The sequence below is a fragment of the Phycodurus eques genome, chromosome 2, assembly GCF_024500275.1.
Source record: "Phycodurus eques isolate BA_2022a chromosome 2, UOR_Pequ_1.1, whole genome shotgun sequence".
Classification (NCBI taxonomy): domain Eukaryota; kingdom Metazoa; phylum Chordata; class Actinopteri; order Syngnathiformes; family Syngnathidae; genus Phycodurus; species Phycodurus eques.
Window position 1 is genome coordinate 9766154 of NC_084526.1, and position 23628 is coordinate 9789781.

Sequence of the window (23628 nt, forward strand, 5' to 3'; positions counted from 1 at the left end):
TCTTTGGGGAGAAAAAAAAAAAAAAAAAAAGATACTTTGACAAGCTTGCGAGTCATTTCAGACACGTGGATGATGTTAGATCGTGCAAAATATACCGTGTAAGTACAAAGTTTGGAGTTAAAATGTCAAGAAATCAACCGCATGCTTGCGTCTTTGCTTGGCACATCACTGAATATGTTGGAACTTACTCTCTGCAACACGAGCTGTTTCTGAAACTATTAAGGAGCTCAAACGCAATCTAACAACAATTGTGCATGTTGTCTTCATGTCATTTTGAAGCAACTAAACCAGTGAGTGTCAGCTCATTTCAATAAGGCTTCTGCACTACTGCTAGCAAGACACTTTATGATTGGGGTGCTTTTCTTTTCTTGGTTGTGATGTCAATCGAAATAGAGATAAGGTGCCCAGTGCATCCACTAAATTTAAACCCATCTGAGGTCGTACAATTTGCAATTTAAGCAGTCCCTGTAATTGAATGCGTCTTTTATATGTACAGTGGTGCCTTGCAATACGAGTTTCGTTTGTTCCGTGGTCATGCACGTAATTCAGAAAACTCTCAAATCATTATCCTCATTGAAATGAATCAACATGCCATTAATTGGTTCCAGCCCGCCGACACCCCCCAAAAAGCTCAGGTCCTCTGTAAGCCACAGTAATTTAGTCATTAATTACAAAGAATAAAGAATATATGTATGTGAGTATTATATTACATGCCTACATGTGTTGCTTCACAATTTGTGTTCCAATATCCTTTGCTTGAAGGGTTAAAACACAGCGACACGATGCTATATGTTAGCAAGTCTATGACACTTCCCATTATATGTTAGTATTAAGCGAGTAGACCTTAAGTTGTGTGGTTGTTTTAAGCACACGTTTAATTCTATTTGTTTTGTGTTACGTTTGAAAGTGAACTTCAAGTGGGAGTGGCTAAAAAGCTTGCAGCCTCTTTTTTGAGACATTGTTTACTATCCGCCGAACTGCTGCTTGTTGCCTCGCTCAGCTGAGTTGAATTCACCGCCGCCATCAGCGATCGTATCTCAAAATGTTGCTTCCAAGTCAAAGCAAAAAAAAAAAAAAAAAAAAAAAAAAAAAGCCGAACGACAGCTCCTATCTTGAAAAATTCACAAGTTGGGTCGCTCATATCTCAAGGCACCGCTGTATAGTTATGTATCACTCTGCACTTTGTAGTAAATGTTAAGGAAGCGTTATTAGCGTTATGTTTGTTTTAAAGCGTTATGCGTTATGTTTGTTTTAAAGTGTTTACATGTGTGACAAATAAGAATGTTAAAAAAAAAAAACGAGTGTTATGACCAATGAGAATCGAATGCGCCTTCATCAGCAAAGTTCGGGTTGCTCATTGTTGTACGTCTTATTTGCATTATTTCCATGGCAGAGTTTCCCGAATTTATAGCCAGGACTGAAAATTACTGGGATGCTATTTGTTTATGTAAAATGAGAACAATGCTAAAATGCTGCAAGCTATTTTGTTGATCATCAATCAGGCACGCAATTTCTTGTCAAAGGGGGTTCTACAGAGCCAACATGAGTTAGCCTCTTGTATTCATAATCTCACGCTCTTAATTAGTCCCCTAAACGGGACCATACCCGGAGGTGAGTTTTGGAATGAGACCTGACTGATGCATTGAGGGTTAGAGAGTTTGTTTCTCGCAATCTGTGTGGAAAATTGAACTTTTTAAAGATACGCTGCCTCGTATTGATTCAAAGTCTGAAATACAGCAATAAACAGCTTGTTTGTTTAGATAAATTGCACCTTTAAGTGATGAAGTCTCACAGACTGTGTGCTCTTTAAAGTCGTGTGTGGGGGGGAAAAAAAGTGTATTAAAAGATGTGAAATGGGTGGCGCATGACAGTGTGAGTGGTGGAGCATTAAACATCTTTTTAAAGACCTGTTTATTTTCTGAAAACTTCTACTGTCTACAACTTTTAATGAAGTAGACTTGTATACCATGTCATCTTAGTGTAAAGCATCACACTGTGTGCTATTTGGGTGAGCGTTAGAGTCGTAGCAGAGTTCAGTATGAGCTTTCAGAAACAGACATGGTCATTAACGCATCATGGTGCCATTACAACACAGGAGGTCCACAGGTAAACTCATCTCAACTTTCTGGGTGGGCTAGAACGCTGTCACGACAACAAAATAAACAGGGGTATAGCAGGTGCTCACACCTTCTGTGGGCGTTTGGCGTGAATTATAAATGTATATATACAAACACTCTGTAACCCTGTATTTAGCCATCTGTGATCTTTTCTTTGAAGATAGAAGCTTTGAAATAAATTCTCTTAATTTGAAGGACTCTTGTTTCCAAACCCATTTCAGACCCCAAAATTATTAAGATTTCTTTTTCATAACCCAGTCAGAAAAACACACTAGTGCAAAATTTGTGCGATTTAAGAGTCTATATAAAGTTTATAGTTGGAGGGTCCCCAGCAGCAGCAAATTGGGAAGTCCCATTGGGCCACTGGGTTTTGAACATAAGAGTTTGTTCATGAATATCTTCACTGAAGAAAAATGCCAGCAGAGACAATTTGCCTCGGTTTCCATAGCAACCTGTCCTTGTCCCTCGTTCCGAACAGAGAACGTCTAATTTCACGCAGTCATCTGAGTCCGTTTATCTGCTTTTGTTTTTGTGACTGACTGGTGAAAAATATCACCTGGCTGATATTCTCTTCCACCGGAGACTTGAAGTCGTTTCCTGGGTCGACGATCCTGACAGTTTATTGCTCGCAGGTCTCCCCTTGTTCAGTCAGCAAGCACGCAATCCTGGCTGATCCAAGTATGACACTCAGACAATTTGATTGTGTTTGACAGCTCTCTGGAAACCTCACAATTGTGTATAGCATCACAATTATTTGAATTTCTGGTTCATGGTAGTCTGACTGTCACAACAGGGGATTTTGCTGTGTTGGAGCTTTGTAAGTGTTTATAGGGGGTTTAAAAACAGATCTGGGACTAACGGGTTCAGGGTCACGGCAGGGGCTTAAGTCAGCCCATCTGAGGGCAAAAGGTGGGCTACACCCTGGACTGATCACCTGTCATTCATAGGGTAATTTTGTACGGGGGAATTGAGTGGGAATTTACTCCACAACATCAGCAATGTGAGCTACAACAACAGGTAGGAAACAATTTGCAAATTTGTGAATGTTTAGCGAGAGCCTGATTGTTGCCAGGTCCTGTGGAAAAGGCAATGACGTAACTCGTTGAAGGTAGCGACAATCACCGAAAATCAACTCCTGTGATTGTTTTGCTATCATAAACTGAAATCTTCTTATCCAGAAAGCCACTAATCCAAGCACCAATGATATGTTTATGTTCCGTACTTCAAGAATGCTTCAGGTAAATAAGTGAACCGGTGGAACTTCAGTCACATTTACTGGATTTAGAAGGCAATGTCACAGCAGTCTGCGTACGTTCTGAATAAAAAGCTCTTTGCCTTTAAATCCAGGTTTAGTCGTGTCAAACTCATCCCGATGCCCAGTGGGAGAAGTTTGTCCTGCACCATTTGCGTTGAGAAATATGAACCATCTAATTAGGACTTTAAGCCTAGAGAGGTGAAAGATTGGTTCCCCTGTGGGTCCAACCTACACATCAGTCAAAGACATCTGGCCTGCAGCAGTGGAGCTATTAAGCTTTTTTACCACTGTGCATATACGTGCGTATATTTGGCACAGGGCTGTGGGATTAGATTGGGGCAAACATCTATCAAGTGTTGGAGGAAAGGTATCAGAAGGCCATTGGTGCAGTTTAAACCGTTCTAAGTTGGAAGTGAAGAACGGTAGGACGTTTTGAGTTGTCTGTTTTTCCTTCATGTCTGAACAGAACACGTATCCCCTGACTATTAACTAACTTTTTAATGACATCACTGTCTAATTTTGCCGAAGGAGGAGACGGTGGATGCTCGTGTAACGTGGGACCAGAGGCACATCACTGTGCAGAGTATGCTGAACAGCATGCCACCGCGCAGACTGCTACACGTGACCAGTGTCAATCATGAGTTTGCATGTTTGTCCTGTTGGTGAAACCGCATCGTTGACAGCCCGGTTGGACTGCACCACTGCACAAAGTAGCGGCGGGTGTGCGGGACTATACCACAGTGCATACTGTATTGAGCGTGGTGTCGAATCGAACGGCTTTAGCCTCAGTGGGCTTCATGTTGGTGTCGTACATCGGGTTTTCAAATGATGCTTGACCATTGGTGCTTTCATGGCCGACGTAGCCATTGAACTGGACCTTAGGACGGCTTCTGAAAATCAGAAGAGAAAATGCCGTTATAGAAGTATCATTTACAAAATGACATACTGTACATACGTACAGTGGAATTCTGACCTAAGATGTCCTGACATTTGGAAGAATTTTGAGGAAAAAGTACATCACATAAGAAATTCTGTATCAAATTCATCCATCCATCCATCCATCCATCCATTTTCTGAGCCGCTTCTCCTCATTAGGGTCGCGGGCGTGCTGGAGCCTATGCCAGCTATCATCGGGCAGGAGGCGGGGTACACCCTGAACTGGTTGCCAGCCAATCGCAGGGCACATACAAACAAACAACCATTCACACTCACAGTCACACCTATGGGCAATTTAGAGTTGTCAATTAACCAACCATGCATGTTTTTGGGATGTGGGAGGAAACCGGAGTGCCCGGAGAAAACCCACGCAGGCACGGGGAGAACATGCAAACTCCACACAGGCGGGGCCGGTGATTGAACACAGGTCCTCAGAACTGTGAGGCAGACGCTCTAACCAGTCGCCCACCGTGCCGCCGTATCAAATTCAACATAATTAAATATATATCTGCCACAGAAACCTGGGATGCAGAAACATTATCAGATACTGTATGTTATTAAATTTACAGTATGGATCACGCTTAAGTGTTTGATGAGGAGTAGTTGTCAAGTCTACACATTTCAGAGAGAAACGTCACGCTTCAATGCTTTGAACTGCCAAGTACCCATCGTCTTGCTGTGAGTGCATGCATGTACTGTAGGTTGCAATCGTCCTGCAAATTTTAACCAAACGTTTGATTTCAAACCAATATGTCATTTCGCCATCTGCCAGAATGAGAACTGGAATGTAAATGATATTTAATGAAAGGTGACTACCCCCACCTGGTATGTCTGTTGCGTTACATTTTAGTAGAATTATGGTTTGTAATCCATTTACACAGCAACTCCAGCACTGTGGAAATACACTAGTAGGAAACCTTGTTGTACACTTTTCACTTTCATGGTTAAAGAAAAGAACAACACAATGGTCACTGAAATAACTATGGAATGTTCAAAGTAATAATACATTTTTTTTTAAGATCAGACATTGGCTTGCATTGTGGTCCAACAAGATTACATAAAAAAAAAAAAAAAAAAAAAAAAAAAAAACCTCTTATGAAACTGGCTTAGATAAAAGTGACCAATTAACCAATTATTTTGCTGCACAGTTGCACACCTTTTGACGCAATCCAAGGATTTCAGTCACTGAAACTTCTGCACCTGTTGACGTGTATTTTGGCAGACTCCTTTGAAGCATACTGCTCCAGCTATCTCCAGTTTGAAGGAGTCCAGACTGCAGATATTCAATAGGATTTAGCTCAAGACTCATAGAAGACTACTTCAATTTTTCCACCAATTTTCTTCCAAGCAATGTTTGGGTGTTTTAGCTGTGTGTTTTGGGTTGTTATCCTGTTAGAGGACCCAAGACCTGCTGATGAAAGAAAGCTTTGCGACACTGTGCAGAATAGCTCCAGAATCCCTTGACATCATTGTACATAGCGCAGAATGAAGAACCCCTGTGCCGGATGAAGAAAAGGCGTCCCTCAACATCGCCTCCTCCATGTTTCACAGTATGCACAGTCTTCCTTTCTTTGTATGCGTAGCTTACAGCTGATGTGACTTGCCAAAAAGCTCTACTTTCCAAGGACATTCTCCCAGAAGGTTGGTGCCTTGTCAATATGTATTTTGACAAATTTTAGTCACACCAGTTTCAAATTATTTCAGTGACCATTCTGTCTTTGTCTTTTTTTAATAGAAGGCTACCAACAGTTGTGCCTGCATTTGTATGTGGATTCTGCAGCTGAAACACTCTGACTCTGATCTCATTAAGTGTGTGCGTGCGTCTGCGCGTGCGTGTGTGTGCGTTTGTGTGTGTGTGTTCGCGCACTGGTAAAATCCAACCCCCGGGAGCCACAATGCCTACCTTATGGGCTAAACCTATTACTATACAAAAGTGCACACACACAAAACCTCACAACAATGACTCCCCTGCATGGCAGTAGTTCAAGTCACTGCATTAGCTTCCGTTTGTGGCTCTGTGTGCAATACTTTAATTTTATCGCTGGGATGAAAAACAGCACATGTAATTGCTTTGACAGTATTATAGGGTCTGCACAGGCATACTGGCTAAAGCAGGACAAACTGCAGGAGACACTCTCTCACTCCAGACTTTCATTAAAAATACTTTGCTGTAAAATGCAATGATAAAACACTATACTATAATGCAAAAATATTGTTTCTGTTGGCATGGCGTTATGGGAGATTGTTTTAGCATGCAAATGACCATGAACTGGCAATGTGACACATTTGGCAGAGGAGTCACAGGGCAACCACTGCCATGTGAGGTGTGTGGCATGTAATCTCACAAACACATCTTGCCAAGCTTCAAGCTGATGCGATGATAAGCCAAAGATCAAAAAGCAGCATTTGAATTGACAATGCCCAAAAATTAATACAAGGCAAAAATGCATAGGAGGGAAAAGGTCTTAAAAAACAACTTGTAAGGCATTATCATTGACAACCACAATGTACCACGTTTTCTCAAGCTTGTCAATACAAAAGTGGACACAGAGGTATATTTCGTGTAAAACCTGATCAACCATATCACAAAAACGGTCAAAATTAAAGAAGAAACATACATCTCAAGCATTTTTAATGAAATTGTAACCTGTGTTCTAGAAACAAAATGAGTGGTTGCACAAGGGTAAAAAAATGCAACCTGGTGGGATACATTTATACTCAAAGCTAAAGCAACATAATTCCTTAAACACCTAAATACTTCTGCAAACACTGTCAAATAAAATGCTTGTCTTCTTGCTGAGTTGCAGTTAATGTCATAAACTTAACTTACTGATAATTCGAACAGCGAAGATTTTCCAAAGCCAAATGGCGTTCGCACAGACGACAAATACATCCGTCCATACGTTTTCAACACCGCTTATCCTGGTTAGGGTCGCGGGACGCTGGAGCCTATCCCAGCTGACTTCGGGCGAAAGAGGGGACTACACCCTGAACTGGTCGCCAATCAGTCACAGGGCACATATAGACACGGACAACCATTCGCACACACATTCACACCGTCACTGAGTGGGAACTGAACCCACGCTGCCTGCATCAAAGTCAGGCGAGTGTACCACTACACTATCAGTGACTACGACAAATACAAATAAAATAAAATGAATAACTAAATAAACAAAACGATGGAACAATAAAACCGCAAAAGAAAACTAAACAACAACAACAACAAATGTTTTAATTTTTTTTTTAAAGCAATCATTTGCTAGAATTAACCTTAAGCAGGCTACAGACTGTTTGTTCCTGGTGACATCATGCTGACAGAGAGATGACAATGAAATTAAGGACAAAATATAATTTGCATTTCCGAGCTTCAAATGATTGCTGTTTAGACACAGTAGGGCTGCACAGCTTTAGTAACTTCAAAGCAAATATAATGCCAATAAATGTTATCCCATTTGAACAAAAGTGGATTTTATGTTTTTATTTTGATTTACTTTCAATGTATTGCAACACACATTAGACATTTACCCCCTCCCCCCCCCCCCGCATTGTGCAGCCATACTACGAAGCATGAAATAAATCTAGGAACAAGCAATGGTGAGGTTGGTGGAGGGTGTGGTGGCGAGCGGAGGTCTGGTTGCCAGTGGAAACCAGGTCAATGACAGGCGTCAGTCTTACCTGCCGCCAGGCCCCCAGGTGTCTTTTGGTCTTTCATTGTCATCTGTGTCAGCAGACAATGTCCTGCATACAACCATCAGCTTTAACATATACACTACATCTAGGCAACATGGCACACCGTGAGTGCTAAAGCAGCTACGCCAGTGATTCTCCAAGTGTGGTGTGGGTACCACTGGTGTTACACGGGGTCCCTTTAGTGCTACACAGAAAACTGATTTAAGTTTTGAGTCGCTACCGGACGAACCTACAGCTAGAAAAACTGCAGTCTACTTACATTGAAACTTCAGCTGCTGCTGCAGCCAACGTGACTGATGTCATGCACGCTGCTATCGCAGGATTACAATTTCAGCTTGTTGTGCCCTCAAACTGGTCAGCAGAAACTTTCTTACTCTCATTGACAAAGAACAACACGCAACGTGTTGCTGCTGCATTTGTGGTCTATACTGTAAATAAAATGTAGTTGAGTAAACCCACACAATACATTTCTAAGTACAGTCCAGTTTTACTTAACTTTGAAGTACAATTTATTTGCATTTAATCTTTTAGAACTGTTTGTTTTCTAACACTTATTCAGGTAACATTTTTGCTTAAGTTTAATACGCAACATATTTTCATAGAATTATTATGTAAGTAGTATTTTCCTATATTCAAGTACAGCGTTAATGTTAAAACTGCATGTTGCAGCGGCTTATAATAATATTACATATACTTTACGATAGATACTAAGTATTTTTTAGGTGGCACTTGGTGTAAAAAGTTTGAGAACCACTGGATTAAGCAGTCAAATGGGGTACACTGCAGCTGAAGTCCTATAACTTGGATTTTAAGTACATTTTGTAAAAATACAGTGAGCAGAAAAAGTGGTCGAATCACCGTCATGAAACCCAGTCAACCTCAACGAAAAAGTGTGATTTGCTTTTTCTTTCGTTGTGATGTGACAACAGCAACAACACTATCGTGAAAGCTGACAGGAATAAAAGTGCGATGTTGTATAGAAGTATGTATTGAAGTATTATTGTGACGAAGGAAAGCAGTTCACGTATCTCCGTCCTGGCTGTTCAGTGCAATATGGCTAATGGAAAAGTAATAAGTTTACTGCAAACTGACCAGGCATAGTGATTCAACCAACCCTACTTCTCTCCACTTCCATAGATACCATGGGTCAGTCACGCATCATCAAAGTTGTTTTTTTTTTTTTTTTTTTAGACTTGTATGACAGTTGCTGAAGTTGAAGTGTTGCCTGATGAGCGTTTGACAAGAAATGATAATTTATACTTTCATTATTTTCCATGGTAAATGTTGATTCCAAATATTAAAATCGAATTGTCTAGTTAAGAGGCTCCACTGTAATCAGTGGTTTCCTAGCTGTATTAAATTACTCTCATTTAGCTTAAGTGAGAAGTGTGTGAAGTCTTATAAATACGTAACAATTAATAAATAGTATAATAGGTCATACTGTTATTTTGTTTCTTTAACACAATGGCTTTTAATACATGTAATAAAGGCAGTCTAAGCTAATTTCAATTAAACAATTTCAAAGGTTCCAGTTAATACCAGACTGCTATTTATTTTTAATTTTGAAGAACCAAGTGACTGTGATAGAATGTAACGGTCAGTGAGCATTTCCTGCTTTTCATGAAAATAAAAGACAAATATGCCGCCACCTATTGAGTTAGCTATAATAGATAATAATAGTTAATTCCCATGCGATCCAGCCATTTTTGGATGCATTGTCATTTCATTGTGTGAGTCACTCCAGCTTCTTCCAGTGCTTATATTGAGAGCACCTACACAGTATTCAATGTCAGTGTCTTGAACAAAGATGTATACACACAGTAATTAACTAGCAGTCTGAAGAGACCGCTGTGCAGATGTGTTTGTAATATGGTAGAGAATGAGCTAATTTCAGGGAACTGTATGACATTTCTTATTGAATTAGACAAAACAAATTAGGGAATAGCGGTGCACTGAGGAGAAGTGATTATGGAGTCAAAGTAACCACTGTTGTGCATTTCAAATTTCCATGCTGTATTCATAAATGAGAAGTAAATGTGGATACCTTGATGTAACTGATACTAAGTGAAGGTTGTTGGTGTTAACTTTTATTTACATTGTCCTCTCACAATCGCGACACTGCTAGTTTAAACTCAACTCCAATTTAAAGATGTAGCTTTATATTCTCAGTTAGTCGTCATCTTCCCGGTGTTCACATTGCACATGTTGCCTACCTGCGCTTGTAGAGGTAAAAGGCGAATCCCGACAGGATGAGGGCAAAGAAAGGAACCAAGATGGCTGCTGCCACAGAGCTGCTGTTCGTATAGGGGTTGGATGGGTCTCTCGCCATGGTTAGAGGCCCTAACATCATAAACATTCATAAAGCTACAGCGAGCTAAAAATTCTCTGCATTTCAAGTTTGAAAACTTAAATGAAACAGAAAGTTTATTAATTCTCCAGTTAAAAAAATGACAATATTATCCATCCATTTTCTGAGCCGCTTCTCCTCACTAGGGTCGCGGGCGTGCTGGAGCCTATCCCAGCTGTCATCGGGCAGGAGGCGGGGTACACCCTGAACTGGTTGCCAGCCAATCGCAGGGCACATAGAAACAAACATCCATCCGCACTCACATTCACACCTACGGGCAATTTAGAGTCACCAATTAATGCATATATTAGCCTTATGGAATAGATAGTTGGAGGTCCCCGCAGTTATATTCACGTACCTTGCCTTGTCAGATGGAACTTGCCAAAGTCTTTATTGTGAATATGCCCTTGGTAGACAAATGTTTTCTGGTCGGATTCTGCAGTCACCTTAAAGCGAGAACATTAAGGAGTTTTAGCATTATGATGTGATCAGAAGTAATAGCTATACAAAACATACAATATACATACAAACTCACCCTCGTCAGGAAACCGGCGAAGGCAGTAACAGAGGCCTTATACATTGTGGAGGGTGTATGTTTTATAATGTAGTCTTCATTACATCATATTGTATCATAAAAAGCTTTACACTGCAATGCACAGCTATAAATTCACATTGCCTTGTGAGATTTACAACATGAAATAATTGTGTAGCATGAACCACTATTTGTTTCTATCCAGCTAATATATGTTTAAGGTGCAGTGTGGTACATGCACTTGCAATGAGGTTTTTTTCAACCTCCAATGCAATACTCAATAAAATCACGATAGCACACTTTTACTGGACTGAATGAACCACAATAAAACATCATGATCCAGCAGCCTGAATAACGTTTTATTGGACAGGCAAGAGGTGAGTGAATAGTAATGTTTCAATTTTAGTTGTTTGGGGAAAAAGAGTTAACTTCTAAAAGACTTGTGGAGAAAGAATATCTTACTTAGTCATAACGTATTTACTTATTCATGGTCAAAAATAAGCTAAGAAGTAGGGATGAGCGAATGCATTTGAATGAATTATTTCACATAGTGTAAACCCCAACATTGATTTAAAAGTAAAATCTGGATGAGATAATTTTGTGGAATTACCTGTTCTGGCGTTCACAATGACAACAAAAGCTTTTTAGTAAAGCATGGAAATCTTTCTTTGAAAAGATAATTAGACTTGATTGTATGCCATTGCAACGAGTTTGCATAATGTGACAGACAGAGGAAATGTCTGGAATTTTAATGCACTTTGTGAAGACCCAATGAAAGAGACTTATAGTTTTGGTCACACAATAATATGAGTGGACAGAGCCTATTCCAGCGGAGTTAGGGTGAATGGTGGACCACCCTTGGAATGGTCGTCAGTCAATGGCCTTGATAGATAAATAGCTACTCCAGTAACTTGATACTTTATTTTCAAAAGAAGTGTTTTTTTCTTACATATCCATCCATTGCCCAGTTGTCGTTCTTAAACTTGCTGTAGTAATGCTCTGTGGGCCCTTTGACTTGATAGACCTTCAGTAGAAGCTGGTTCTCTTCAGACTTGTAGGTACCTGTGGAAGATGTACGCAGAGGTTGTTAAAGATGCAACCAACCAATGTTACGACTGTTTTTTTTCTAAACACAATTTGTTTGGGTTATGCCGGTACTTACAGGAGTTGGGTAAAATTTGAGCTGATTTTATAATGTGTTTGATGACATCAAACATCATTGCAAATGTAGTTCACTTTGGGCACGCCAGGAATTGTTTCATGGTGCATATTTGCATATAGAGCGGCATAGTTGTGAAACGACGCACTTCTATGTGAATGCCAGATAGACTGTCAACCGGGAAGACAAAGTGGTGGGCAACCACGCAAGTTGATTGACAAACAGAGCAAAGGAGACATTTTGACATTTTCAAAACCCATATCCCATCCAAGCACCTGACAAACTGTCTGTCTGGGAATGAGAGACGTTTAGTGTCCAGAAGCACAGCTCAACTATTGTGTGCTAGCAAACGTTGTTTTATAGAACTGACAGAAAACAAACCACAAAAATAAATAAATTGAGTCTGGATATCTGCATTTGTCAGCATTGTCTGCATTTTGTTACTTCCCATGGGCTCACCGCCTGTGGGAGGGGCCACAGGGGTCGGGTGCAGTGCGACCTGGGCGGTGGCTGAAGGTGGGGAACTTGGCGATCCGATCCCCGACTACAGAAGCTGGCAATAGGGACGTGGAATGTCACCTCTCTGGCAGGGAACGAGCCCGAGCTGGTGTGTGAGGTCGAGAACTTACGACTAGATATAGTCGGACTCGCCTCCACATGCAGCTTGGGCTCTGGTACCAGTCTTCTTGAGAGGGGTTGGACTCTCTTCCACTCTGGAGTTGCCCATGGTGAGAGGCGCTGAGCAGGTGTGGGTATACTTATTTATCCCCGAGAGTACCCGCCCTTTTTGGAGTCCTTGGAGGGAGTGCTGGAGAGCACTCCCGCTGGAGACTCCATCGTTCTGCTGGGGGACTTCAATGCTCACGTGGGCAATGACAGTGAGACCTGGAAGGGCGTGATTGGGAGGAATGGCCCCCTCGATCAGAACCCGAGCGGTGTTCTGTTATTGGACTTCTGTGCTCATCACGGATTCTCCATAACGAACACCATGTTCAAGCATAAGGGTGTCCACACCTGCACTTGGCACCAGGACACCCTAGGTCGCAGTTCGATGATCAACTTTGTGGTCGTGTCATCGGACTTGCGGCCGCATGTCTTGGACACTCGGGTGAAGAGAGGGGCAGAGCTGTCAACTTATCACCACCTGGTGGTGAGTTGGCTGCGATGGTAGGGGAAGATGCTGGTCCGACGTGGCAGGCCCAAATGTATTGTGAGGGTCTGCTGGGAACGTCTGGCAGAATCCCCTGTCAGAAGGAGTTTCAACTGCCACCTCCGACAGAACTTTGCTCACGTTCCGGGGGAGGTGGGGGACATCGAGTCCGAGTGGACCATGTTCTGCGCCTCCATTGCTGAGGCGGCAGACCAAAACTGTGGCCGTAAGGTGGTCGATGCCTGTCGTGGCGGCAATCCCCGAACCCGTTGGTGGACACCAACGGTGAGGGATGTCGTCAAGCTGAAGTAGGAGCCCTATCGGGCCTTTTTGGTCTGTGGGACTCCTGAGACAGCTGATGGGTACCGGCTGGCCAAGCGTAATGCAGCTTGGTTGCTGAAGCAAAAATCCGGGTATGGGAGGAGTTCGGTGAGGCCATGGAGAAAGACTTCCGGACAGCTTCGAGGAAAATCTGGTCCACCATCCGGCATCTCAGGAGGGGGAAGCAGTGGACCACCAACACTGTGTATAGTGGGGATGGGGCGCTGCTGACATCGACTCGGGACGTTGTGAGTCGGTGGGGAGAATACTCTGAAGACCTCCTCAATTCCACCGACACGCCTTCTCATGAGGAAGCAGAGTCTGGGGTATCTGAGGCGGGCTCTCCTATCTCTGCGGTTGAGGTCACCGAGGTGGTTAAGAAGCTCCTCGGTGGCAAGGCCCCGGGGGTGGATGAGATTCGCCCGGAGTTCCTCAAGATCTCTGGATGTTGTAGGGCTGTCCTGGTTAACACGCCTCTGCAACATCGCGTGCACATCGGGGACAGTGCCTCTGGTTTGGCAGACTGGGGTGGTGGTCCACCTTTTTAAGAATGGGGACCGGAGGCTGTTTTCCAATTACAGGGGGATGGAGAGGAGGGTCCGTCAGGAAGATCCAGGAGGAGCAGTGTGATTTTCGTCCTGGCCGTGGAACAGTGGACCAGCTGTACACCCTCGGCAGGGTCCTCGAGGGTGCATGGGAGTTCGCTCAACCAGTCTACAGTCGGGAGTATGGGGTACCGAACCCCCTGATACGGGCTGTTCGGTCCCTGTACAACCGGATTCAGAGTTTGGTCCGCATATCCGGCAGTAAGTTGGACTCCACCAAGGCTGCCCTTTGTCAGCGATTCAGTTCATAACTTTTATGGACAGAATTTCAAGGCGCAGCCGAGGCGTAGAGGGGATCCGGTTTGGTGGCCTCAGTATTGCATCTCTGCTTTTTGGAGATGAGGTGGTTCTGTTGGCTTCATCAAGTCATAATCTCCATGACAATCAGCACCTCCAAATCTGAGACCATGGTTCTCGGTCGGAAAATGGTGGCATGCCCTCTCCAGGTCAGGATGAGATCCTGCCCCAAGTGGAGGAGTTCAAGTATCTTGGGGTCTTGTTCACGAGTGAGGGAAGAATGGAACGGAAGATCGACAGGCGGATCGGTGCAGCGTCTGCAGTGATGCAGACTTTTTATCGATCCGTTGTGATAAAGAAGGAGCTAAGCCGAAAGGCGAAGCTCTCGATTTATCGGTCGATCTACGTTCCTATACTCACCTATGGTCACAAGCTGTGGGTCGTGACCGAAAGAACAAGATCCCCGATACAAGCAGTGTCCAGGCTCGACCTTAGAGATAGGGTGAGAAGCTCGGTCATCCGGGAGGATCTCAGAGTAGAGCCGCTGCTCCTCCACATCGAGAGGAGCCAGATGATGTAGCTGGGGCATCTGATTCGGATACCTCCCGGACGCCTCCCTGGTGAGGTGTTCCGGGCACGTCCCACCGGAAGGAGTCCCCGTGGACGACCCAGGACACGCTGGAGAGACTAAGTCTTTCGGCTGGCCTGGGAACGCCTCGGGATCCTCCTGGAAGACCTGGATGAAGTGGCTGGGGAGAGGGAAGTCTGGGCGTCCCTGCTACAGCTACTGCCCCCACGACCAGACCTCGGATAAGCGGTAGAAAACTGGACTGATGGATGGATGGGGATCAATTTATAGTAGACATAGGATGTCAAAACTTGAAAGTATGCAGTGTGTTCTCACATACATTTTCCATGAAATTGTGGCAAAAAGTAAAGCGTGATATTACTTTGACCTGCATGCCTTAAATGATCACAATCAGTCAGGATCCTGATAATTTATGACGGGTACATTCCAAGTATGTCCCATTTAAATGTTTGCGAAAGTACACACATTGCTAATGTCATAAAAAATTTAAAAAAGGCCCTATCCTTTTACAATGAGAAGCCCTGTCTGATCCAGATTGCACATTAGAGCAGTGTAAAAAAACACAAAAAAAAAATCCATGGAACATGTTTAAAGAATGTTGTCTAATTATTCCAATTTGAATGCTATTTGTTATGTGTGTGCATGATCAAAATTCGTAATGTCAAAAAATGTTTCATCCAGATTGCAGACTGTAGCAATGTAAAGAACACATGGAAGCTGCTTTTATGATCACGCATATTATAGCTCACACCTTGAGACATTTGTAAAGGGCTATAAGAATAAAACTGAATTGAATTTAAATGAACTGGAGACTATCTACCCTGCCCAGATCTTATACGATGCAACTTTTCAACAAATCATTTTCAAAGGTGATGCACATTATTGCTCAAATCAGTAAGTAACCCCTGTAATCATGATTACAGGGGTTACTAAGAGGAGAAATTTGATGGAATTCTGGAGAGGCACAAACCTTTCAGAAGTTTTACACTTCCCACCAGTGACCATATATCAAATCACATCATATCATATCATACCATAAATTAAGCACATTAACAAACATGACTCTAGGTTATACGGTCTCACGGAAATTTTGAATATTTTTTCTGCTCTGCCTACTGTGATTGTGCTTATCAAATACGATATCACATGAGCTTCAGCCTACCATCAGTCAAGTGTGGATAATAAGTGCGAATCAATGTGGGATCTCTTAAGCATTAACACCTTGAACATCCTCTGTTCTTCTTCATGGTGGATTTAAAACATAATTTATACTAAAGACAAGATAAGTGATGCCATTTGCTTTTAAATCTCACTAAGAAGAAAACTATGGTTTTGCAAAGACTTACACAAGACCAAATGTAGTTTCCTTTTGATTCCATTCAGATACGGTGTGAATGGCATGTCATACAAAGCATCTGTCTGTTTGGGTGCATATGTTGATGTTGTTGTCTTTGCATGCAGTTAGGACCTGAACCACAATTTCTTTTGTTTTACCTGATAGTCTGATGGACACTCCACTGGTCTCCAGTAAAGTGATGTTAACCCTTCCGCTGCTAGCATTGAACCCAGTCACTGTCAATGTGGTGGCCTGTCTCTTGCTCAGATACTCGTAGAAACCTCTCCATTCTGAGTTGGGGGAGAACACATCCACTGGAACTGGGAGGAGGAAACAAGAATTCTATTAATTCCCTCTCTCTCTCTATCTATCTATCTATCTACGCTATTGCATAAGGCAGATGATAACTTTCTGTTCACGTGTGTTATTTAAGACCTTGCTTAGGAGAAATACTTAAGACACTTTTCAGCAGGATCCATCCGGGTTGTATTAAATGTTTCCTTGCGTGCAAGTTTTATCAAGTTATAGCTCTCATTTTTCTAAAAGTACTTTTCCTGTTTCTGGTCTAATATAGGGGTTAATGTTAAAAATGTCAAGCCACCAATCCAACACTGCCTGAATCCCCTCCATCATTTACAAAAAATTCTGAATTCAAAACTACTGAGAGCTACATTCGGGTTCCTGTAATAAACCAAACAATTCCTTCTTCTACGAGTCTAAATCTCCTCCCTGTCTCCCTCCAGATGCACAAATGCATCACAAAAACCTTACTTCAAAAAGAAAATATGTTGCTTACTCTTTCACCTGAAGGATTTTTTTGTTACTTATTTATTGACATGGTATGAACTTGCATACACACCGCTCGCAAGAAAAATCACCACCAGCCTATGAAATGTGCATCGGCAGCTCTTGTTTAAGAGTTTTTACGTATGCTGTACTATTAACAAACTGTAACTGAAACTGTAACAATAGAAACCATGCAAGTAGAATGAACAAATGGAATGTGTTCAACAGTGTGGCCCTGTTGATACCTCGAATTTTGTTCTTCTGGATGTCTGTCTCTCCTCTGCTTTTAGGATTGACTTTAACTCCAACTGCAATGTAAACATAATTCTGGTGAGTTGATTTGGGGTGAAAGCAATTCCATGTGTGTCAAGAGAAGAGAGCAAAATGATTAATAACTGTGAAAATTACAGTATGTTTGTGAGGGATTGCCCTGTCAATTTGCAGTGGCATTTGTCATTGGGGAGGTTTTCTTTACGAAAAGGAATTAAAGTACAAAACAACATCTTGTGTTTAACAACAGAACACCTTTTAACCGTGGTACAATTTCCACATAAGCTCAGGCGAAACTGGTAAAGAAATGTATTCATATTGAGGTTCTCCCCCAAAAAATTCTATGTAGCTTGGATCGAATATTGTCACATTTACTGTAATATGAATGCTATTTTTGACAGCTTCTGTGTTAAATTGTTTTGTAAGTGACCCCTAAAGTGGTAGTTTTATGTTAATACACATGCCTAGTCCATTTAAAGGAGAAGCAGAAATGTTCTTTTATAAAAAAAAAAAAATAAAAAAAAGAAATCCTGGCTACATCTACCTTTTTTTGTTTTTAAATTATTATTATTATTTTTTTAGTATTAAACCACAAACCACAATTATAGCCCACTAAAGCATGTGACTTGTAGTCACCCTGAAAATGAAAATGAAATGAAATGAATTTTTTTTTTTTCTTTGCTACAAGCCAGTTTACTATCAAGATGATTTGAAAGTTGTAATATTAAGGTCCAAGTTTTTACATTATGTTAATTTAGAGGAAGCAGCACATTTTATTTATGTGTCAATTTTAATACCTTTACACAGTGGTGGTTTTCCCGACCATCTCCCATCACTTTTACATGTTCTGTGTTCTGATCCTCCAGCCAAATAGAAACCATCTTGACAGGTGTAGATAAGGGTATATCCCAATGTTGGCAGATCCATGGAGCGAACATCCACATTACTGGGGGTCTCGGGCTGTCGGCACGAGTGGGCTGAGTGACGGATGAGAGACGAAGGGTTATCTTCGATAGTGATTTTTATGCTTTTTCAGTTAATAAGGGAATTTTCAAAAGCAGAACAGCAAAAATACAGTCCACAGACCAATAATTGGACTGGTTAATTCTCACCAATACATTCAGGTTGTGTTCCACTCCAGGTGAGATTTTCCAAACACGTTCTTGTGGTGGAACCAAGGATGTGGTAGTTCTTGCGGCACTTAAATGAAATCTTACTTCCAACCTAAAGAAAGAAAATATATACTGCATACTGTATATGTTTTTCAATCACTAACCAAAACCTTATCATATTTTTTCCTGTAAATAACAAATACTAATATAAGTAACATGTAAATAATAATGTGATGACTATTATTTGTTCAATTCAGAGTAAGTACATGTAAGTAATATTAAATAGACAGTGGACTATAATCTCTGACCTGAAGGCCCAGGGCTTGTACTGGGATACCGTAAACTGGTGTTCCTGGGTCACGACAGCTGTTGAATGCAGGGTCTATACACACACACAGACAGACAGATACACACACACAAACACACGTACACACACACACACACACACAATTTTTACAGTCATCTTTGGAGGACACTTACTTACTATAATATTTGTAGCCAGGAATGACATAAAAACTGAAATAGCTATGAGGCTGCTTAAACCTCATTAAATTATAAGATTGCTTTCTTTTTGTACAGGTGGTGAACCTGTATAAACAAATGTAATTCCTTAAAAGGAAAATAAACAGCCTGCTTTCTTTCAAAAGATCTTCAAAGAAATCCAATGGTTACATCAAAACTTTATCTGGGGGAAGATAACATCTTAAGCTTGCGCAAGTCAGGAATACAAATGGTAAAATGTGTCACAAACTCGATCACCGATAATGGGTTTTCATGTAATGTTATTCATTATTGCTGAAACTTTTTCCTTTGCACACAAAAATGTCGAACACATTTCTTTTTATATTTTAACTTTGATGTTTTGTTCTAATATATTATCATCAATAGTATATCTATGAAATGTATTAACTAAGATGTGAGACTATTCAATGGCGAATTATTATACTTTTATAATAGCTAGATAGTAAATAGCAAAATCATCACACCAAACTGCAATGAACATTGTGATAAACAAATTTGGGCGACACATATTTCCATATCACTATGTGATGTGGTCTTTACCTATACAGGCTGGTTGTTGGCCACTCCAAATGCCATCAGCCTGACACACTCTGGAGGTGGAGCCAACCAACAAGTAGGGAGTATGGCAGTAGAATCTGACCTCTGACCTATAGATGAAAACACCCCAACCCCACAGCAATATCAAAATCCATCATACAGCCTCCCATATATCACTTTAACTGTGAAAGATGTTCCATCCTGCTCCTCTTTAGATTTTACGCCGATCTGATCGGTGTTATCGGTATCGGCCGATAAGTAGCATTTTATGGTGATCGGCTGATCGGCTTTCATGTCATAAGTCGCCGATCCGATCAATGACGTCATTGATCGGCTCCGGACAAGACATTTAACTCCGCGTCTTTGTGGCGTATGAATCCAAAAGCTTTATTAAAAGTTTATTTTTAGCCTTGTCACCTGTCTTGTCGCGCAGGACTGTAACTATCTGACGGCTAAAGTTTTTTCAATCTTGTCAGTGAAAAAACCCGTCGTCGGTGTGGGACTATTTTGCAGTGTTTCAGACAAACAACACATAAGTTATTTGCAGTCTGTGCAAAACTGAAGTACGCCGTGGGGAATACAAATAAAAATAAAAAGTCAAACGGACTCGAACTCTGGACAACACCCGTCCATATAGCTGGGACAGTGAGAAAGTTAGAGTAAGCATGTCATGAACAGTATTTATTAAAGTAATTTAATTGCAATAAAGTAATTTAATTACAGTAAGTTGGCACCCATTATTTCTGTCATGTAATGTTGATTTGACGTAAATATATGTCAGTGGCCAATCCTTGAATGGCCCCTAGAGGTCATTGGTGTTTTAACTTTTGTCTAAAATGCTAGAGAATAATTTGAGCTGGGACGCCCGCAAACCTAGTGAGGATAAGATGTACAGAAAATGGATGGATGGATGGATGGATACAGTATACAGTACACGTGTATATACAATAAATGAACAATTCATGTAAATAGACACATTGCTCCATCTTGTGATCAGATCGGTAATCGGTTATCGTTTTTTTTAAACTTTCTGATCGGTGATCGGCCCCAAAAATCCCGATCGTGTAAAGCCTACTCCTCTTATTGCACTTCTAAACTCAATAACCGATTTTGATGAGAGAAAGAACACCTACTCGTCTTAGAGCCATATAAAAGCCCAGTTGGCCTTTGCGCTTTATACACTGTCCCAAAGAATAGCCACCAACAGTAGTGATCATGAACAAGGAACCATAATTTCTCGTGTATAATGTGCACGCATGTATAATACGCACCCCCAAACGTTGACCTCAAAATTCTAGAAAACCCTTCTACCTATGTTCAATGCATTTTAACAATGCATGATTTTGCTTCTACCTATATGATAGAAAAATATTATCTGTATTTTGTTAGTTTTCCCCCCCAAAGAATTATTATGAAGTTAAGCACTTTATTTTAACATGCAATCCCTTTTTTAAATTTACTTGCTCTTATTTTGAAATTCACAGCCCTACTTTTATTTAGTAAATTAGAAAACACACAGTTGTGCTCATATGTTTGATTACCAGGGCAGAATGTCTAAGATGGGTACAATGCTTTAAAGAAAACATAAAGGTGTCACGTACGTGGTTAAGGCGAGGGCGAGTAACGCAAGGCAAGAACATGGTGGACCCAATTGCAGGGAAGCAGGGAGGCAAGGCAGGAGTGTGGGAGTCTCAAAATAATATTTAATCTTCAAAAAGGGAAAACTAAACAAAATACCAATCAAATCAAAGTAACAAAGAAACACTCGAATATCTAAAACTGGAAACAAACTATGACCTGTGAGTAAGACGTGGAATAGAAAGGGAGAATGACACCTGACAATAACATACCACAATGATAAAGACAACTGACGACTACTAAATACAAACAGATAGACGAGACAACGAGGAACACCTGGACAAGACATGAGTGGCTGGAGAGAGCTGATTGGTCGACACAAAGCAGACGAGAACAGGTGGACACAACAACTTAATGAGCACACGACAAACATGGAACACAGGAAAACATGGAACAAAACTAAACACAACCCAAACCAAAACACAGACCATGACAAAAGGACCAGGCGAAGCACATTTAATTTTATTTTAATGGGATTCAAATTAATAATGATATAATAATAATAACATCATTTATAATATTAATAATTAGGCGGCACGGTGGACGACGGGTGAGCACATCTGCCTCACAATTCTGAGAGGGGTTCAAATCCCGGCCCCACCTGTGTGGAGTTTGCATGTTCTCTCTGTGCCTGCGTGGGTTTTCTCCGGGCATTCCGGTTTCCTCCCACATCCCCAAAACATGCATGGTAGGTTTATTGGAGACTCTAAATTGCCCTTAAGTGTGAATGTGTGCGCGAATGGTTGCTTGTTTTTATGTGCCCTGCGATTGGCTGGCAACCAGTTCAGGGTCTACCCCGCCTCTCGCCCGAAGACAGCTGGGATAGGCTCAAGCACACCCGGGACCCTTGTGGGGATAAAGCGGTACAGAAAATGGATGGATGGATTCAAGCACACCCGGGACCCTTGGGGGGGTCAAGCAGTTCAGAAAAGCATTATCATTAAACAAAACATAACCATAAAGAAATTAATAATAATGGTTGTTGTTCAGTCATCAGTCATCTATCCATCCATCCATTTTCCGTACGGCTTTATCCTCACAAGGGTTGTGGGCGTGCTGGAGCCTATCCCAGCCATCTTTAGGCGAGAGGCGGGGTACAACTTGAACTGGTCGCCAGCCAATCGCAGGGCAGATATAAACAAACAACCATTCGCGCACACAAGGTGGCGATGGCATTTTGGAATGAACGCGTACATAATTTTCATAACCACGAGCTGGCGGCATACATTTATAAAATGTGAACGTTACCCCCCACCCCATTTTCCCCTATACCCATGTATAATGTGCACTATTGACTTATGCCAATTTTTTTGGGGGGAAAATTTTTTTGCATTATACACGATAAATTACGGTACTAGTCAGTCATCAATATTGTTTACCACTGACCGGTAAGTAAAGATAATTCCTTCTCGGAATCCGCCTCCAGGAGAGCCTGGATCACCACACAGCATGGCTGGACACACCAAAGAGATCAAGTTAGATTTTGAAGGGAATGTCATTTGCATTGTTGTTCAACAAATAATACGAGTGAAAGCCAGCTGACTTACGCAGACATTGCGGTAAATCTCCGGTCCACGTTCCATTCCCCTCACAGGTCAACACAGCTGGCAAGGACAATTGGTAACCATGGAAACAACTGTAGCTAACGCTTGATCCCCACGAATATTCCGTTCCTTCTACTTCCCCATTTTGCACTTGAGGTGGAGGTCCGCACTGGATCACTGAAACACACACCCATGTTATATTGTGCATTATAGCTGCATTGTGACACCAAACGACACTGTTTTTCTTCCTTTATAATATGTACTTTATATTTCACACATATCAGGGATTCAATTGCCAGACTCGTGTATACATAAACTTTCATAATCCTTGATGTGATCTGTTTAGATATTCCTCAGTGTTCCTGCTGGGTCTCAGCCTCCTAGTTTGCCTTCCAAACAACCTTGTGGAAGTAGACTGGCGCGTTCCAATTTTTAGTCATTGGGTTATTGGTAAATACTTGCTAGCAACAGGTGTCTGAGCAAATGTGATACATGACCAGAAAAAAAATAAAAACAAAAACTAAGCATTTGTGTTGATATATATTCATCTGTCTACTTATAGTTTGATTGTAATGTTTTGTAATGAATGGAGCATAATTTTTTATGTCTGCGCCATTTATAACATTGACATTGGAAGAGACATTGGAATGTAAAAAAAAGAAAGAAAAAGCACATCAGACAGAAATAATGAGTCATGTTGTTTTCTACCCAAGAGGACGGTGTCCCGTTTCCTTTATGTTTACATGTACATGTTTACAATCGTAATAGATCCTACATCAGAGTTGAATTAAGGTTGTGTACATCTGTCTTGAGGATTATTGAGAAATGTGTGGGTGCAGATGACCAGAATGTATTCACTAAATCAATATTTCTCCAGAAATATACTTGTATCCAGTTTTTCAAGGGTCTTTAGGATTATATGTGAAGTATATATATTTTTTGCTT

At 41.3% G+C, this 23628-nt stretch overlaps 1 protein-coding gene across 3 annotated transcripts in view; it reads right to left on the reverse strand.

The window, feature by feature from the left end:
- Positions 1 to 1098: 1098 nt before the first annotated feature.
- Positions 1099 to 23628, reverse strand: part of LOC133396537 (CUB and sushi domain-containing protein 1-like) — a 620476-nt gene continuing 597946 nt past the window's right edge. For 2 of the 3 annotated variants that reach the window (XM_061666517.1, XM_061666531.1), the window contains 13 exons: positions 22687 to 22860; positions 22526 to 22592; positions 19505 to 19611; positions 18751 to 18824; positions 18443 to 18554; positions 18128 to 18307; positions 17306 to 17368; positions 16433 to 16594; positions 11827 to 11939; positions 10704 to 10791; positions 10212 to 10338; positions 7984 to 8046; positions 1099 to 4262 (listed from right to left, as the gene is read on the reverse strand). In XM_061666517.1, coding sequence (XP_061522501.1) covers positions 4103 to 4262; positions 7984 to 8046; positions 10212 to 10338; positions 10704 to 10791; positions 11827 to 11939; positions 16433 to 16594; positions 17306 to 17368; positions 18128 to 18307; positions 18443 to 18554; positions 18751 to 18824; positions 19505 to 19611; positions 22526 to 22592; positions 22687 to 22860 — 1490 coding nt within the window. In that variant the 3' untranslated portion in view covers positions 1099 to 4102. The remainder of the gene's footprint in view (positions 4263 to 7983; positions 8047 to 10211; positions 10339 to 10703; positions 10792 to 11826; positions 11940 to 16432; positions 16595 to 17305; positions 17369 to 18127; positions 18308 to 18442; positions 18555 to 18750; positions 18825 to 19504; positions 19612 to 22525; positions 22593 to 22686; positions 22861 to 23628) is intronic. The other variant, XM_061666524.1, reaches the window with a different exon arrangement.